The sequence below is a fragment of the Miscanthus floridulus genome, chromosome 19 (genome assembly GCF_019320115.1).
Source record: "Miscanthus floridulus cultivar M001 chromosome 19, ASM1932011v1, whole genome shotgun sequence".
NCBI classification, from domain to species: domain Eukaryota; kingdom Viridiplantae; phylum Streptophyta; class Magnoliopsida; order Poales; family Poaceae; genus Miscanthus; species Miscanthus floridulus.
The window spans coordinates 68,076,752-68,097,014 of NC_089598.1; the positions used below are offsets into that span (position 1 = coordinate 68,076,752).

The 20,263-nt window shown below is 42.1% G+C and overlaps 1 protein-coding gene across 1 annotated transcript; it reads right to left on the reverse strand.

Annotated features, from left to right (window-relative positions):
- Nucleotides 1-7,589: 7,589 nt before the first annotated feature.
- LOC136529983 (RING-H2 finger protein ATL32-like) lies at nt 7,590-8,675 on the reverse strand. The gene has a single exon (XM_066523036.1). The coding sequence runs from the start codon at nt 8,531-8,533 to the stop codon at nt 7,886-7,888; it is 648 nt and encodes a 215-aa protein (XP_066379133.1). The 5' UTR covers nt 8,534-8,675; the 3' UTR covers nt 7,590-7,885.
- Nucleotides 8,676-20,263: the final 11,588 nt, after the last annotated feature.

A 20,263-nucleotide genomic window follows, 5' to 3' on the forward strand; every position in this document is an offset into this window, starting at 1 on the left:
CTTAATTACAAGTCAAAGCATATATTGATTAGTGCAATTATACCTAGTAGTCATTGCTAAGATCATCCTCATATCTACACATAAGGGATATTACTAAGGAAGATTAAGAACAGAGCTTGCCCTTCCTTCGTAACCAAACCCTACGTGCACCTATAGTCGGGGAGTGGACTACAAAGGACTCAATGGGAGTGTCACATCCATGATCTACCACCTGACCCAGAATATAGGGTGTAATCGTAGGTAAACAATGTATAAGAACCATGCTTAAACAATGTCAACCACTCACCCCGTGCGCAGCGGAGCGAGTGCTATACAAACTTATGCATAGATATAATGATAAACTAGCTATACTAAGCATATAACCAAAGTAGACGATGCACATTATAACAAAGAACATGAATAAGATGAAGTCATAACAATTGTAACTAGCATATAAAAGTAATGAAGAAACAAAAGAGAGGGGTACAAAGATTATACCGAACCACACTCTTGACAAGATCGGGAATCCAAGCAAAGCCTGCTTGCCTCCCTCTAGACCTAGCCTAACTAGCTATGCCCTAGAATATGGTGGAGCTCTAAGGATGATCAGTGTTTTTGACTTCTCAAATGACTTATGCCATATGCCTGGGGATGGCAGAGGCTGGTATATATAGCCCGAAGCTTTCAACGTGAGCCATTGGATCAACTCGACTTAAAGGACGACGTAGATGCAATCTAGGAGGCGGTGGAGAACCGATATTGCGACGTGGAGGCTGATAGGTGGGCCCAGGGGCTAGGCGACTTGTAGATGGGGCTGGGCGGCCCCACTTGGCAGCCTCTCGACCTCCGCTTCGGTGTGGAGTCCTCTCGAGTATTCTGCAACCTTCTGGTGTCTGTTTCGCTATGGATAAGCGCAATTAAATCTAACATATAGGTCCACCTTGACAGTTTTTTGAATAAACCCTATAGAAAATATAGATTCACCAAAACTCATAGAATTTATTAGTTTAAACCCCTAAACCTTCATTGGTGATTATATTTATGCCCTTATGCATGTTATATTGATGGTTTATAATGGTTGTTAACTACCTTGAACAGCGCTCCATCGGGAAGACCCGCCTGGGCCACCATAGTAGCACATTGGAGATCTTCTACTGTCGCCGCCGTCACTACAAGTCCAACGAGGACAGATTTGTTTCCACTTGCAGGGGATATATCCAATATATAAGTCAACCTCTCCGCACAGAGAACATATACTACGATAAGGAGTCGAAAGACATGTCAACACTACTAGGCATCTAGCGCACTGGTGAAGATGGTCTATTCCTTGCTCTGGGTCTTAGGTTTGACTAGATCTCATGGTTTTTTTTAGTTTGAATTTATTAAACCCTGGCGGCAACAAGTGACACGCAAGCCGTTAGGTCCTACAGGTCAGATGGAGAAGGGTCCACAAGTGACACACAAGCCATCGGGTCCCACAGGTCGGATGGAGATGGAGAAAGATCTCACATGTACACATGACACGCAAGCCGTCAGGTCCAATAGGGGTCCCACATGTTGGATGGAGAAAGGACTGAGCGGAGACTTTTACGATGAAAAAGGACCGAGCGAAGACTTTCATGATGAATTGCCAACGTCAAGGATGAGTAACTACAGATCCCACATGTACACGTCGGATGGAGAAAGGACCGTGTGGAGAATTATGATGAAGTGTCATTCGTTACAGATCGAATATTATTCATCATAGATGTGTAATTAGTTCAATGACGAAGCCCTGGTCATCGGAGTTCTAAATAAGTTCGTCATAGATGAGCAGGAACAGTCGTGTGAGGGGTCTGTAACGAAACCCTATGCTGTTGTATGATGTTTTTTGTGACGATATCCGATTTCGTCATAAAAAAGGTGTTCAAGGATCGTCCCGATGATCTATGACGAAACCAAAATATTCGTCATAAGAAGCGATTTTTTATGACGGTTTCTGATTCGTCATTAAGATTTTCGTCATAGAAGTGGATATTTCTAGTAGTATATCCTGTTCAATATTGTTCACATCTATTCCGATTAGGGTGGACCATTTTCTCCTCTTTTTTGATCATTTAAACGAACAACCATTTAATTTCCGTTTACCCCCTAAACAAAACAGCTCACCACCGTTTACCATCTAGCTGCCATTTAGGCAAACACTTAATAACTTATATAGATATTCTATAACATATGTAACGGTTATTAATACATTTTAATAATTTGTTAGTGTCATTAGTATACGAGCCATCATTCATTAAGGAATTTTTTTCATGATTGATGAAACATAACATATATATTCATCTCTTATGCATGCATGTGTACTCGATCTGCATAATGACCTCTATTAAAAATTTCTTGGACTTATATATTTTTCCTAGTGTGATAGACATAAGCTTAAGTAATATAAACTTTTGTTGTATCTGTCACTGACATCATGAAACTATAATTTTACTTTCTAACTCTTTAATCTACTTGTTACATTTTTAATCCACTTGTTAAGTTGAAACTCTAGAAGTCATGTGTATTTGTTTGAATTGTATCAACATGTTGAATTTGTTATATTATAGAATTATATACGTAGTAGCTTTGTTCTATAAAGCTAAGTGTGCTTAAAACTAATTACCAATATTGATACATTAAAATGATTCAGTCCCAATGTATAAAGTTACTTATTTAATTTAATAACTTATAATTTTATTATGATGGAGTCACTACAAGAGATATGAACTTCTATGATGTTGCATTTATGTCGTTGAAACTAAAAATTATGGCATGTTTCACAATTTATGATGCACCCACAACAAAAAAATATGTCCGTGGCCTATCCTCTATAGCTAAAGGTGTTATGCGATAAAATTGATAATCTCATCGTAATTTTTGCATATCATGGAGTGATATAAATTAATGTTTTTTAGTGTCATTGTTATATTGTTTGTTAGAGGAACATTTTTTCATATTTGTTAGGCTATTATAAATATTTATCCTAATGTACTTGGTCTATTGGGTGGAACACAATATTATGCTTACTTTTAACTTAATGGGGACACTAGTGTTGAAAGCCTCATGTTTGTTTTTGGTAGTTGAGTGACAACTAGTTGACTAACCTTTTGCTGTTGTTGCCCAGTGTAGACTCAGCTGAGCGAGGAAAATTTCACATGTCTTCACGGGAGTTTTCCGGTCTGGCCACCGGAGTTGGCGCTGGACTGTTCTACCAAAGAATATGTAAACATGCACAAACCAAGCTAACGTTCACCGGATCTCTCTGGTGTGCCATCTGAGGTCACATCAACGGTGCTCTCCATTGCTTCACCGGAGCTGCCACCCCCTGATAGGATTAATGACTATTATTTTCTTAGCCATTGGGGCTCTCTGGTGCTCAGCAGAGGTCTCTGGTGCATCCATGGAGGTTGTGTGAAGAGAGTAATGTTGGAACTTTGAGTGGGGCTATAAATAGACCTTGTGGCTGACCTTGGCCAATCTCTTGGCACTCCCCACCCTTGTGCACGCCCTTGAAAGCTGAGTAACACACTCCACTCACATGCATCACTTGGGATCACATTTAGGTAGATATTGGAGAGCCCCTAGTGCATTTACATCATAGATTTGCATCTCATGGCACTAGTTGAGTGTGATGGCTTTGGTTTTTTTTTTTTGTTACTCTTAGTGATTGCCATCACCTAGTCGGCTTGGAGCTTGGAGGATAGTTGAAGGCTTTGTGATCATTGTTTGGCGCATGATCAAGTTGATTGTAAGGGGTCTTGTGCTCAACCCCACGGGAGATCACGAAGAGCAACTCTAGTGGAATGCTCGTGGCTAATTGGATTGCTTCTTGTGTTTAATTCTTGTGGCACTCAAGTTGTGGGTCTAGCTTGAGCAGCTAGTTAGTGTGTGAATCGACACATTAAGACTCGCCACAATGAGGACGTAGGTTGTCGGCAAACAACTAAATCTCATAGATAAATCATTGTGTTCTACTCTTGCCTGGTTTGGTATTGACCATCTTACTTGTGCTTTACATTTATAATCTATTGTCTGTGTGGTAGTTGCTTATTATTAGTAGCTCTCTAGTTAGTTGTAGCTTTAATAGTAGAGTAGCTAGTTTAGTTGCTCACTAGTTTAGCTAGCTAGAGTAATCTTGTTTAGCTAGTAGCTCTTTTGTGGTGGAGTCAATTAGTGTAGAATTCAATTGCTACTAGAATTTTATAGGGGCTTGCTTAGATGAGATAGAGCTAGTGCAAGTATTGCCTGTTAGGACTTGTTATTTTACTAACCATACTGCTCTAGTGTTCTACCTTTTGTAAAGAAAATTTTATAGGCTATTCACCCCCTCTGGCCGTTTAGATCCTTCCAAGTGTGATATTTAAAAATATATATAGCATAATTTATGGATATTAAATTTATTTTCATGATAGCTTATATTAGTATTTAAATGTTGATTTGGGAGATTTTTTTTTTTATTACAGCCAAGGTGGATATTTAGATACAAATCACAGTTTTAAATAAAATTTTATAGGCTATTCACCTCATGCTAGGTTATTGCTATTTTGTCACTTTTGCTGCTAAGTTGGTCTTTTGGAAAATTGAACACTTGAGCTTCATGAATCATGCTATAATATCGTATTAAGATTAGACTTCATGAACGTTTAGAAACATATTTGTGTTCATCATATTTGATGATTGCCATGTGTCCTTTAATGAATTACTCATATTTTTCATGGTTTTCTTACAAACTATTTGTCATAGCTCTGCTATAGCTCCTAGAAAAAATATGCTGTAATTTTAATCATTGATACAAATTAACATGTGTAAGACAGCCAACGACACTATACCAGGAACCAAAAAATATGCTCTCCTGGGAGCCAAATTAGTTTGCCCGCTCAGACGGGCTCCTCAGTAAGACAAAGCCAACGACACTATACCAGGAACCAAGCAGCCCCTTAGTCCACGGTGGTCATCAGGTGATAACATTTGGTAGACCAGGACCTCGGCCATGGTTAATTATCCAACATATTTTTTCCATAAATGAAGCTTTTATTAAGTTTCAGGATCATTACATCGAGTTGATACAATCATCTTGAAAGCACTTTCGGTCTCTGCATATCAGTATGCACACATCCTACAAAAAGTTTAAAGAAAGTATAGACACACTAGTATTAATCAATGAGCATACTAGATCGCCACCCATTCATGTACCGGGGAAAAACATTTCTTGGCCACCTGTGCTAATTGTAGACAAACTACCACAACCAAATCATGGAAAACCGAGTATAGCCCAGGCACAAAGTCAATGGATAGTTGAGAAGATAACCTGGAAAAGAGAAGAAACACCTTTTCTTTCAAAAAATATGTCATTCCTTGTCGGTGTTTCGAAGATCGACGAGCAAATTTTTAGCGCCGCACTGTTCCAGGAAGACAATGGTAGCACTCGAGACATAAGGAAATTATACTGGTTCGGGACGAAAACCTACGTCCAGTCTCAGAGGGTAGTGAGTTTATGTTCCTCGGTTCAAGTGCTTTGAGGGCTTACAATGGAGGTTCGTAAGTTAGGGTTTTACAGGTAGAAAGCTAGAGGTAGGGGGCTCCGATCCTCCTAGAAGGAGGCCTGGCTCCCTTATATAGATCCGGGGCTAGGTTACAACAGAGATAGATGGGTTCCTCCGACCTTAGTGGTCGAGAGCCCGACGGGAGGAGGAAGTTTTTGTCGAGCCCTAGCTGGTGGGTCCCCTGTATCTTATCCTCGCTCCTGTTGATATGTCCATGCGGAGTTGCCGCGTTCTTGTTCCTCACGGCAAGGAATGGTGCTCCATGGCGGCACTGTGGGAATGGTGGTGGTTCACCAATTGTCCTGTTCGTCATGGGCTTGGCGTAGCCTCCATCTTTGATCCGTGATGCCCGGAGATCATCGTGGCGACGATGCGGGGGCAGGCGACCGTCTCGGGTTGATGGTCAGCCCTCCCTACCGTGGCCGTGTTGACCTCGACCTCGAGAAGTCGGGTCGAGGGGGATTGGCTCAGTCCCGGGGGATTGGCTCGAGGTCATGAAGCCCATCCCGTAGTGGGTGGATCCGTACGCCCGTCTTGTCAGGCCATGCTTGGGCGGTGTAGTGTTGTACCTATAGTTGCTGCCTCGCAGTGTAGTCTTGTCCGTGCTGAGGCAGTCAGAGGGATGGCGTCCTGCCCCGGGATCCCGCATCCCAAGGGATTGTCGTCCTTTTTTGTCCTGTCGAGCGTACCTGTCTTAGTCAGAGCGAATGCGAGCTATGTAGTGGAAGGAAGAGGAGGTTGAGGCGGGCCGTGTGCCGCACGACCTGGTGCCAGAGTGGCTAAGGCGGACCGCGGCTGGTGGGCCTTGGCCGGTTGGGCTGCCTCAGCTGTTTTGCAATCCGTTGTCCTGAGGTACCCGGGGTATACGACCCTGACATTCCTGTATAACCAAAGCGACCAACAAATGACCGTAGCTCCCAATAGGAATAACGGCTTGAAGTCCCTACTTAAATGCTGTAACCAACTTCCGTACACGTTGGATACAGTACAAGGTTAAGAGCAACTCCAACAGATTGACTATTCTTATTGTGGAGGCTATTTTACGATTTGTATAGCACAAAATAGGTTCCAACATATGTGCTATCTGGCTTTGTAAAATAGGAAGCTGGCTATCCTTAATTTTCGGTGACCATATATAGCCAACCACGGACGCTGGCTATCTAACTTTGTAAAATAGCAAGGCCGTTGTGGATCCCTTCTTTTTTAAGGAGTTTTATATTTTACAAAATTGCTAAACTACGGAATTTGGCTACTAATTTTAGCCAACCTATTGGAGTTGCTCAAAGGAAGGCATGTAGCTGCCTGCACAACAGCCCAGACTGCATGAACAAAACAACACTCGTTCTTGTGACAAGCAACAATCCTATCTACCCTGCCAGTTGTGCTTAGCTAGATTATCTTTCATCAGTATCACTCCCCTTCTTTGGTACCAAAGGATGATCCCAAGTTTTAAAGGGGCCTTTAATTTCCATATTCTTTGTTAATATTGAGAACATTAACTGGATTAGCGTTATACAGAGGTATTTGACCGAGAAATGTCCATTTGAACGTAGATTTCATTGAAATTCATCATGTTCTTGTGTCAAAGTAATATTAGCAATGTGTGGTAACAAATTATTCCATACTGCTAACTCACGCCAGGGAAATATTATGGCATATACAAAAATATTATGACAGGGAAATTCATAGAAATATTTGTGACGACCTCTGATTCCATATGGTTCCAGAAACTCAGAAACAAAACGTACGATTGACATAAAGAATTACAGTAGGTCCTCCGTTCCTTGGGAAATAGGAACATATATATATATATATATATGCTTGGGCCATGTTTAGATTGCAACTTTTTTCAACCCGATGAATAGTACAACTTTCGTCTTATTTGGCAAATATTGTCCAATCATAGACCAACTAGGCTCAAAAGATTCATCTCGTGATTTTCAACTAAACTGTGTAATTAGTTATTTTTTTTACCTATATTTAATAGTCCATGCAAGCGACTAAAAATTAATGTGATGGAGAGAGAGTGAAAAAACTTGGAATTTGGATGATATCTAAACAGGCCTTGATTGAAGACACCAAACGTACCGTCATTTAAAAATGGAAACGTCAAGCCGGACTAGAAACAGTTCGATTCTGCGACATAGCCGTGGCACCTTCTAGTTCTAGTGATCCAAATAATTAAACTGCCATACAGTAGATTCAAATCAATCAAATCCCGTCCCATCGTCATGTCTTACTGATTCCCCCCAAAGAAATTCAGGAATTGAAGAATGTTGTATACAACTTGACAGGCCAAGCAGCCCTTTCCGAACTAGTGGCGTGGAAGTTAGTGACACTCAAACAGGCGGCAACGGCACCGCTTCCGGCGTGACGGCCACGGTCTGCTGTACGGTTGCCTTCCGCCGCGGGAGCTCGCAGCGGCAGAGCGGGCAGGTCCGGTGCGAGCGCAGCCACACGTCGACGCAGTCCACGTGGAAGAGGTGCCGCACCATCTCGCCGGCCCGCACGTCCTCGAGGCACACCGCGCACAGCACGGCGCTCCCGCGTGGTGGCTGCCGCTCCCCCTCGCTCGCCGCCGCGGGCTGCTGGGCCGGCGCCGGCTGGAACGGGAACGACGGCAGCGTGGCGACGCCCGCCGCGTCGGACAGCCCGCACGCGCAAAGGCGTCGCGCCAGGCGTGCGGGCGCCGGAGCCTGAGGCGGCGCCGAGGCGGCCAGAGCCTGGAACCCGCACGAGACAAGCCCGCCGAGGAAGATGAGCACGAGCATGATCGCCGTCGGGCCGAGGATGACGTAGATCTTGGTGGGGAAGGCGCTGTCGCCGCTGGCGCGGTAGAGCAGGGAGAGCACCCCGCAGAGGAGCATCAGCGACACGAACGAGGCCAGTAGCAGGGAGCAGAGGCGGATGTCGGCTTCGTCGGGCGCCGTGCGGCCCGCCGCCAGCAGGCTCGAACGGTGCACGCTCGGCATGCTTGCTCGGCGCATGTAGCTAGTGCCGCTGCAGGATCCAGTCGATGGCTATGAAGTGTGCCGAGTGATCTTGCAGCTAGCAGAACTCAGTCTCTCCTTGGATGGGAACTGGAACTGTGCTGGTACGTGCTGTATTATAGACTGTAGCTAGTAGACGTTTTTGTTAGGTCTTCATCTCTTGACAAAGTCTGTAATGGTAGAGGGAGACGCTATTTCGAGCGGAAGGACACACTTTTCGCACGATCAACTCAGACGGAGCTAGCCGCACGCAACGTTTCTTTCTCTCTTTCCTTTCTTGTGGCTCGTTCGTTCGACAAGGTAGCCCCGGGCGAGATGCGGTGCACCTCACTGGCACGGCCAAGGCATGTATCGTTCAACGGTCGTGACGAATCTTGTTTGTGATCCTCAGTACCCCCAAAACATCACTTTGGATAGCTTCGTAACCATCAGCACAACTGCACAATGTAGTAGTGTACAGCTCAGGCCCTCGTATCTGCTCTGCACTGCACCCCGTGCTGTCGACGAAATAGGCAAGTTCATGCAATTTGCACTGTAACAGGCCAGCTTGGTACTACTTGTACTCCATCAGTTTCGGCCTTTCGGGATATAGCTACTGTTGAAGTTCAAAACTAGACCCAGAATATAGCTATGTTTTTAAGTTCCCTAGCTTGATTAATACTCCCTCCGTTTCCAAATTATAGGACATTCCACCTTTATTAGAGTATAAAAGCATCTAAAGTTGGACTAAAAGTTATAAAAAGAATTACAAAGATTTATGACATATATTATGAAAATATAATTAATGAAGAATCTAATGATACTTATTATCATAAATATTATTATTTTATTATATAAAATTTGGTTAGACTTGACCTGCTTTATTTTTTTTTTAGAATTACGCAGTACAACGCAGGCGTCCACAACACGTATACACATTCACCCCTATGAATACACGTACGTAAACCCTACCCCTATGAGCACCTTCGAAAGACTGAGCCGGCAAATCTAGAGATTCACGAAGTCACCACTAGCACCTCGCTGTCGACAAGGACATCGCTTATCATTGAAAGCATAGCGTCGTTAAATCATGGAATAAATCCAGAAAAATGCGAGCACCCGTGCCAAGTCGTTGATTTAAACTCGGGTGGACAGGATCCACCACAAGGAACCTAACCAACTGATCTATGATCAGTTCACGACTTAGACCTGCTTTAACTCTCCAAGAAACTTCGAATGACTTATAATTTAGGATGGAGGGGTAGTTAAATGGATAAAGTTCCCTCTGTGGATCAATAAAATAACAGCATGCATATCTTCGTTTACTTAGAGTGAAGACATGTACGGCAAACATCGTTGTCATACGACCACATGCACATTCAGGAACAGTTTCAATGAAAATCATTTTAGACATTTTGCCACTGTTTGTAATCTATCTGATAACAGTTTAAACGTAGTTATATTCCAGGATGGATGGAGTATTAATTAATGTCTAAGAAGGCAAGAGAGGCCGAGTTTCACACATTAGACCATTCCCAGTGATGAGGAGTTTCTTTTGCGGTTTTCAAAGAGCGTGTTTGAATTAGCTTAAAGTAGTTATTACCTAGGGCTAAAAGTTTGCCTAAAATAGTTAAGGTTGGCTAACTAGTTGGTTAGCAACTAGTTAGAGGTTTGGTTCAAAAATTAGTCTATCTATTACTTCCTGTTTCGATGGGCTAGGGCTAAGAAATAACTGACTAAGAGTATATCCTAGATTCTTTCTTAAACCTCTCTAAATCATCATTTGGATAGTCATTTGAATAAAATTTGTTGTTTGTATCTTTCCACCCTCCAATGGCTTTTCTATTTCTTGTGCATACTCTAGAGAACCAATAATCTTGTTCTCCATCTTTGGCTATTGAGAAATTCAGAATAGACGTAGACAGTATTTGGAGATATAATTGAAGAAGATATTAAAAAATACTTTTTTCACTAAAACCTCCATTCCTATTAATAAGGAAGGGTGTAGAGAGCCTCTTAAAGTTGCTTTAACAGTTAGCCCTATGCATCCAAAAGATTCTAAGAGCACAACATAATCTAGAGAGGTTTAAGTTGATAATTCGTTTGGTCATATTAGGTTAATTTCATTCTTGTTTCCATGTCGTAGGATGAAAAGACAGGATAGAATTTTAGGCAAATTTAGTACCAATTTAATCCAGGAAAATATAGATAACACGTTTACGACATCAGATATGTGCACATGTGATCTAAGCGCAACAAATATGTACATAATACTAATCATCATGATTTTAATCATAGAAAACAAAGAACAGGTTGCAACAGCATACCCAACAGCACCAGAGCCAACGCTAGTTGACATAGCGGTTGTTGATGTAGTAGTCTCGCCCAATATCGTGCAGTAGTGTTGTAGTATCGATCATCCCAAGTCGTCAGGAAGTAGCAGGAAGAAGAATGAACGAACAAGCAATCCGAATGACGCCGATTTTGGAGGCCTGCTCTCCCTATTCTTGTACGCGCAGGAACCGGGACGGGAACGATAGAGAGCAACATAACAGCAAAGTGTTGAGGCGTGGTTGTGTGTCATGCGCTCGCGGACAGGAGGCGAAAGTGCTGCCTTATGTAGCCTTCCAGCAGGGACACGGTCATGAACACCATGTATGTTACTAGTAACTGACAAATTGTCTGTTACTAGTAACCCACTAATCAACACGGTTGATTATGGCATGAAGACCATATTTGTTACTAGTGACAGGCGAATCAATTGTTTGTTATTAGTAACTCACCAATCAACAACTAACCCACCTTAAAGTGTCCCACTAATTGCTACTAACGCATCATGAGTTTCACCTAGCATTAATCTGAGCCTTGAAATTTTCTTTGATTTAATTGCTAAATGTAATTGGTCAATTTCAATTAAATCCGACAATCCCCACTAAATATTACTTTTGCTTCCACAGTTAACTGTTTATTTGTAACATTTCGTTTACATATGTATTGAGTATTATAATTATCATGTTTATATAAAAGGGGCCTATAATTTAGTTTTGTTTTAGGTCGAAAACAAAAACTCAGACCACTTAGTGTAGGTCAGGGCACCGGAACAGTCGAACATAAGGCATAGCTATGCCAAAGCCGACGTGTGCCGAGCGTTGTGTCCAGGATGAGGGAGGGACAAAGAGGAGAAGCCATAGAGGGTGGGCCGGGGCATAGCAGTGCCGAGCGGTGGGATAAGCAACGCTACATGGAGCATCGATTTACGGTTAGGGGCTCGGGGCAGTAGGTAGCACTAGTGTTGAATGGTGGGGAGTTCGCTGCAATTGCCATTGCTGACCTCTTAAGAAGGAGGTACAATAATGCTACGTCATGGACGTCCGTCCTCTGATCTGCGTCCGGATGCGGCTCCCACCTGTGCAGGACTGGGCTCATCTCCTAAAAACAAAAAGAAAAACCCACTCAGCGCCTCTCATCCGGAGTGACCAGCTGTCCCCGAGCCCCCGAGGCTACGACGCAAGATTCCGCCTCCGACTTCGACCGTGAGCGGTGCCGTCCCGAGCACCGAGGACGAGCCGCCCGAGAGGCAGCCCGCCGGTCGCTGCCCACACCCCCGTTGGCGCATCCACCGCGCCGCTCGCCTTCTCTAGCCACCCCTATCCACCTCACGCCTTCTCCAGCCCAGCGGCCTTCTCCAACGTTGGTGCGCCGCACTCGGCCCCCATCCGGCGCTCCTCCGCGCCCCACACCGCACCCCATCCACCTCGCGCCGTCGCGGCCATGGTGTGCACCACGGCTGACCGAAGACATCATGGCAGGAAGGAGAGGCCTGCGCCTGGGTGTACGCTGGGTAGCTCTCGACGTCCCCTAACTCGAGCTTGCTGGCTACCACAGTTCTCCACCAGGTAGCCCATGGTCATCGGCGACGCCATATTTCAAGTGTTTCAGGCGTTGTTTCAAGTGTTTTATCTGTATATTGCAAAAGTAGATCTGGTATGTTGCAATGACAATATACGTACGTTGCAAGCCTATGTTTCAAGTATTTCAGATGTTTTAAACATATGTTTCAAGTGTGTACATCTGGATGTTGCATATGTTGCTATGATTGTACCCGCATGTTTCAAGCATATGCTTCAAGTGTTTCTTATGTTTCATACTCATGTTGCAAGTGTTTCATCTGGATATTACAAAAGTAGATTTGGATGTTGCATATGTTGCTATGCCTATACACGCATGTTTTAATCGTATGTTTCAAATGTTTCATCTGTTTTAGGCATATGTTGCAAATGTTTCATCTAAATGTTTTAAAAATAGATCGGGGTATTGCACGGCACAACCGGAGGATGGCGGATAGCGGCCTCCTGTCACTGCTCCCGGGGCGCAGCCGTGGAAAAACCCACATGGGTTTCCCGTGCGGTCCCAGGGTGGGCGCGGGTCCTGCCACAGACGCGGGCGCTAGGCTGTCTGATATGGTATGTTGCAGGTACTGTTGGACATGGTATGGTCGGTGGAAAATTGGGAGTAGGAGTGAGTGTGGGCTACTTTGTGAAAAGAATATATTTTTGGGTCCATCCTGTCCAAAATACAAGATGCAGATAATATGGACAGGAGGATTCTCTCCCGTTTCCGTCTCACACCCGTCGACCTCCGATCCATGTTCCGTCCTATTTTTGGACTTTTGTCATTAAATTAATATAAGAATGATAAGATGTAGAACGGGTGTGTAGCTCGTCCTTGTTACCATGAGCATCATACATGGTATACGAGCGCTTTCGGAGGTGAGTATAGAAACAGGGATCTGGGCCACGCAACAGGTGACTGGGAGACCGGCAAAAAGGAAACGTTGCATGACACACGACAGATAAGGATTGGAGGATCGTATTGCAACAGGAGCTAGGATGGCTGTGGCCCTGTGGGAGCGCATAATCTACCCAGGATACGAAGTTTTATATACCGCTCTTTTAACTACAAATTCATCCAATTTTCTTCGTTCAAAAGCTCCCGGTGCACTCAAAATTGTGAGGATCGGATGGCCCTACATATACGTACAACAAGTTATATCATGCAAGATATAAGAATTATTATCTTACATTATATACCAAATACTAACCTCATCAAGATATATAATTACGTTCTCTATATGTAAGGGATGTAAAAATTTTCATTGAAACAAAGAATAATCCTGGCATGTTTACTGAGAGTCTTCAGCAAATAAAGAATGGTTTTGGTATTGTTCGTCTGAATGGCCGTTTAGCCTGTTTATATACCGTTTAACGCAACACAGTGCTACATTGTTTCTGTTTAATCAACGTATATCCCGTTAAAATGGTGGTTTTGTCCGTTCAAGTGTCTATTTAATCCAAATAATAGCTAAATTGTAAGTGACTAACTATTTACCGTGTAGACTTTAACGTTGAGGATAACATTGGTTCTAGCTGCTTGAATTGGGAGCCAAAAGGAGACATGGTATAACTCATATTAGTTTCATACTAGCTCACCAATCATGCAATCACTGATGATAATTAACAGCCATCACACAACACTCATGCTCATTATTTGCGCATCCAAATTGCATGTTGAATCTGATAGAGATCTAGTCCTAGACATCGATCACGTGGAACGTGCCAAACTGTCGGTTTGGATCCATGTTATATATCCACTACCTCCAAGTTATATATACCTTACAGCATTGCCCTAAGTTAAATTTCGTTTCTAATTTGATTCAAGTTTATAGAAAAGTATACATCTAGCTATAGTGCAAATTAGTGGTTGGAAAGATAATTTGACAAGGAAACCAGTGGATATGGTCCCACATGAAAAAAAATTCCAATCAATAGGAATCATTAAAAGAAGTTGACATCGAGAATCTGTCAGGGCGTTGGATCGCCATCTTTTGGGTCGTTTGGGCCTTGTAACATGCTGGGGCTCCTTAGGGACATGAATAAGGGTGCTTGCATGCCCCTTAGGCTATATATTCTATAGCCACCGCCTACGTTAGGGTTTGGGTTTTGCTTTAGATCAATCTGTCTTTAAACAGTCGCCGTTATCGGTTTGTGAAACTCCACATTCGAGAGATTAATCATATATCCGCAGTTGTCACATCAGTTGAGTTGTATTTTATCTTGTTCTTACTTGTGTTCTTCAATTCGCAACAGGGATTAGCCTCCTTAGCAAGGTCAACCGGATTATGACACGGTTGATAACCAGAGGAGACGTGGTACTAAAGTTGCAGGGTTCGGGTCTTTGTGATTTGAAGCTAGATCGGTGTGTCACTCTTCATCCAAATCGATAGTTATCTAGAACCTGACGGAAGATCGGGAACCTTGTCCCCATCAAGTGGTATCAGAGCTTCAGGTATACCGTCGTGTTCGCATCTATCCCCTAGTTTGAGTGTTTTGCCTTTATCCCATAAATCTAGAAAATTACCCTACCAAAAATATTTGTGTTCATCATTGTTCTTCTCATATCCCATAACTCGTTGTGCCGTTACAATATTTTTTATTTTAGTTTGCTTTCTTGAATTGTCGTCCCTCACTGTGTTCGTTGGTCTATTCGAATCTTCACCTTGTGTCGAATTATCCTGTGTTGGTCTTAGTACAACGTAGATCAAAGACAGAGCTGATCCTATATTGTTTGCTGTTTTTCTCTCTGCTTTGGTCATGTAGCAGGTACAGAAACAAAATTCAGTATTCTATTCAGATAGCAAGTATACATCTTGTGTACGCTACAATATCTAGAATTGATCTCAACGGTTGTAGCTGGAGGCTGATTCCTGCGCCAACAGAAAAAAAAGGAAAGAATTAATTGTGTAGGGTAGTTTTCTTTTGTTGGAATAAAATATGGCAACATATCATATGTAAACCAACCAACCAATGCAAATTTGTAAACTACCAATCAGGACCACCATATGCTGATCCAATGGATGAGGTGAGGGACTTAAGCGCAAAAAAAGGACGGCGGGTGGGGGGCTTAAGCGCAAAAAAATCCCACCTCTCACCTCTCATCTCATTCATTAGATTAGCATTTAGTGGTTCTAATCGGTAGTTTCTAAGTTTACACAGGTTAGTTGATTTGCACCTGATACGTTGCCATAAAATATACCCATAAGTTTGGTTTTGGCAGGTTATTTGCGATCCCTTTTTTTGGGCAATCGGAAGGATATATCATCATTGTTTGCTGCATCCACGGTTTGGCAGCTTGCGGCACTTTCTGAGTAAAGAAAATTAAAGAAAGGAAAAAGGCAAAGAGGTGAAAAAAAAAGAAGGAAAAATTTGCACCAAAAAAAGTAAAAGAAGAAAAAAAAAGAGAGCAAGAAAAGAAAGAAAGTAAAAAAACATCAGAAGTGCTTGCATCTTTTGAGCCCCTGTGCTGAGTTGCATTGTTTCTTACTTGAGCTCGGTCTAGGACGAGTTTAGACTGGTGACATAGACTAGCTTGAGACTACTTTTCAATCTTACAATTTCTACTATGGACATATATTGATAACTTATACTATTGATGCAGAAGTAAACCATAACCAATATTCTACTCATAACAGGGGTAAGTCATAGGATAAGATATATATATGATAAGTATTTATCAATAATAATGATAAATTACTCAGAGTACTCCTTTCTATGGCATTAGCATGGTCAGGTAGAATATTAGAGGAATAATTCCTAAGTTATTCTTAATTACAAGTCAAAGCATATATTGATTAGTGCAATTATACCTAGTCGTCATTGCTAAGATCATCCTCATATCTACACATAAGGGATATTACTAAGGAAGATTAAGAACAGAGCTTGCCCTTCCTTCGTAACCGAACCCTACGTGCACCTATAGTCGGGGAGTGGACTACAAATGACTCAATGGGAGTGTCACATCCACGATCTACCACATGACCTAGAATATAGGGTGTAATCGTAGGTAAACAATGTATAAGAACCATGCTTAAACAATGTCAACCACTCACCCCGTGCGCAGCGGAGCGAGTGCTATACAAACTTATGCATAGATATAATGATAAACTAGCTATACTAAGTATATAACCAAAGTAGACGATGCACATTATAACAAAGAACATGAATAAGATGAAGTCATAACAATTGTAACTAGCATATAAAAGTAATGAAGAAACAAAAGAGAAGGGGTACAAAGATTATACCGAACCACGCTCTTGACAAGATCGGGAATCCAAGCAAAGCCTACTTGCCTCCCTCTAGACCTAGCCTAACTAGCCATGCCCTAGAATATGGTGGAGCTCTAAGGATGATCAGTGTTTTTGACTTCTCAAATGACTTATGCCATATGCCTGGGGATGGCAGAGGCTGGTATATATAGCCCGGAGCTTCCAACGTGAGCCATTAGATCAAACCGACTTAAAGGACGACGTAGATGCAATCTAGGAGGCGGTGGAGAACCGATATTGCGACATGGAGGCTGATAGGTGGGCCCAGGGGCTAGGCGACTTTAGATGGGGCTGGGCGGCCCCACTTGGCAGCCTCTCGACCTCCGCTTCGGTGTGGAGTCCTCTCGAGTATTCTATAACCTTCTGGTGTCTGTTTCACTGTGGATAAGCGCAATTAAATCTAACATATAGGTCCACCTTGATAGTTTTTTGAATAAACCCTATAGAAAATATAGATTCACCAAAACTCATAGAATTTATTAGTTTAAACCCCTAAACCTTCATTGGTGATTATATTTATGCCATTATGCATGTTATATTGATGGTTTATAATGGTTGTTAACTACCTTGAACAGCGCTCCATCGGGAAGACCCGCCTGAGCCACCATAGTAGCACATTGGAGATCTTCTACTGTCGCCGCCGTCACTACAAGTCCAACGAGGATAGATTTGTTTCCACTTGCAGGGGATATATCCAATATATAAGTCAACGCCTCCGCACAGAGAACATATACTACGATAAGGAGTCCAAAGACATGTCAACACTACTTTTCAATCAGAAGTGCTTGCATCTTTTGAGCCCCTATGCTGAGTTGCATTGTTTCTTACTTGAGCTTGGTCTAGGACGAGTTTAGACTGGTGACATAGACTAGCTTGAGACTACTTTTCAATCTTACAATTTCTAAATTAAATTATTGCTATTTTTGCTACCATATTGTGCCTCCCAAGCTCCACGTATACTTCATATCAGTACAAAAAAAGACCCTTACAATCTCAGTGTCATGCCCTCACAGGTATCATGAACCAGCCACCGGTTGTACCATCCACTGCTTTGTGTTGGTAAGAATCTTATAAGAGCTTGGTAAGATGTGTGAGAGTGTGATTCCACTAATTCATAAATATTTGATAGGGCATTTATTTTGATTTCTAACAATATCACACAACGAGTTTCTGTTTAAGAGTAAATTGCGGAAAATCATGGACCAGAAGTTTACAAGGATGGACCAAATGAAAAACAATCGGGCATCACATATAGACTATAATCATTAAGGTTTGAGAGGTAAATTGGCCTTACCATCCTATTCTAGATTATATGATGGAGAAAAATATTTTGATTGAAAGATGGCTGTAGAACAAGAGTTTAATTCCCACCTAGTTCTTGAGATACATCGAGTTAGATACGCCACTAGTGAATTCCAATATTTTGCTCAATTCTGGTGGTGAAAACTAGGCAATTTGCATCAACAACCTAGACTTAAAGAAGCAATGTGTAATCGTTTTGTTCCTCCTTCTTATAAACGTGAATGGCAAGAGAAATTGCAGTGCTTAGAGTAGGGTAATATGTCTGTCTAGGAATATTATGCTGAGTTTCACAAGTGTGTAATATGTTGTAGGATAGTAGAGGACATGAAAGATAAAATTGTTCGCTTTTATGGTGGTTTGAGGCATGAAATACAGGATATTGTTTTTCATAAAAAAAATTATACTATCAACCGTTTGTTCCAGCTTGCTATGCTAGCAAAAAAAGAATTGCAGGGATGTCAGCAAATGAACCAGACAAACATTGGTGACAACCTCAACCAGATTTTAGCAAGGGTGGAGCAAGCATTTGCGAAGGTCAAGACTGCGATAAGAAGGCGAGTGGCTGCCTCCACCCCTACAACAGTATCTTCGCCACCACCACCTCCCACACACACTTTGGAGTCTAGTAAAACTTAAAACCATGATAAAATTGTACAAACTAATGGAGATAGATCAGCTAATGGAAAGAAAGAATTTGATGTTAAATCTAAAAATAAGCAAGTTTCCGAATTCAAAACTTCTTTGATGCTTGGTACAGAATATGATATTGTTGAAATTAGTGATGATGTGCTGAATTTGTCCACCACTCATGCTATAATAGAGCAACATTTAGTGGACACTAAATCCAAATTGCCTTTGTCACAAAATAATTGTTCTAATAATGCTAGTGATAAAGAAAAATTATGTGACAATGCTTTTATTATACCTATGCCACAACTAGTGAATAAGCATGATGCTTTTGTTCTAGAACCAAATACTTGTGTTGAAAATAAACATTTGCTTCCAATTGCTACTGAAAGAGATGAACTAAAATTACTGTCTTCTTTAAATACATTGGGTAATATTGAGTTTGATACTCTATGTGCTTTAAGTAGTTTGAGGGAGAAATTTTTATACGCTGAGTTGCCATGGTTGTCTAGATGTACATATCATTTTATTAGCAAATATAATTATAAAGGAGAGTATATAGTACACCGAGTTTATATTTGTTTAAATATCAAATCTCATTTTGTTGTGCAACAATATGATCGATTAGAGGGCTGCAATAGATATAATCATGTAATGTCGAGATCCCCAAGTTTTGTTATAAGGAAACAAGTTAAATTTCAAGAAGGGGAGCAATGTTAGCTACTACCTGCAACCTGTCCTCCAAGTAAGCTCAAACCGAGGATAATTTGCTGTCAAGAAGGGGAGGATGATGATGACATGACACCTATGGATACGCCCATGGAAGTTAAAGACAAGGTGAGCTCGTTCCTATGTTTGTATAATGATAAAACTAAGAATTTATTACTACCAAATATCGGTATTTCAAATGTGCCTAGGAATGATGGCTATGATGATAGTGTATGGATATGTCATGAACAGGACCGATCTTGGAGTGCAAGCTCATCAAAGTCCAACATTCGGTCCGTCGGCAGCCCAATAGCGCTTCATTGTGAAGTTCATAACTCGTCCATCCGGAGTGCCATTGAGGTCAATGAGCACTTCATGGAAAGATTATTTAATAAGCTTTCAAATAGATCTGGTCCCACCTCAATATCACATTGGCAATGTCTTCAAATCATCAAGACATTCTGTTGGGTGCAATGACGTCGCCGCAGGCTTGTTATTCACACTTAGGACCCAAGCCCAAGTTGGAGCATGCCCAAAGAAGATGGAGAACACCTATGAGATTCCCAATGATGTCCTCCTCCTTGGCCACTGAAAGGATCTAAACAATACCTAGAGGGTGGGTGAATAGGCGTATCTAAAAAATTCTGCGTAAACTCAAAGTCAAATACCAGTGACAGTCAGAAGTCCCGACAGTTTGGGCTAGAACTTCCGACACCCGGAAGTTCCGACGCAAACAGCTAGGCCTTTTGGCACCTATGACAATTGTACTACAAGTGTTAAAACAAACTTTGAGTGAAAGATATCTTACAATCCCACTCCCAAGTGGTAAGGTGAAGTGTTGGGGTTGCTTCTTTGACGCCTAAAGATCACCACTTCGTAGATCGAGTCCAAACCCTAGGAGGAGAGTTTGAGAGGAATACAAACCAACTAGAACAAATATGATAGCACAA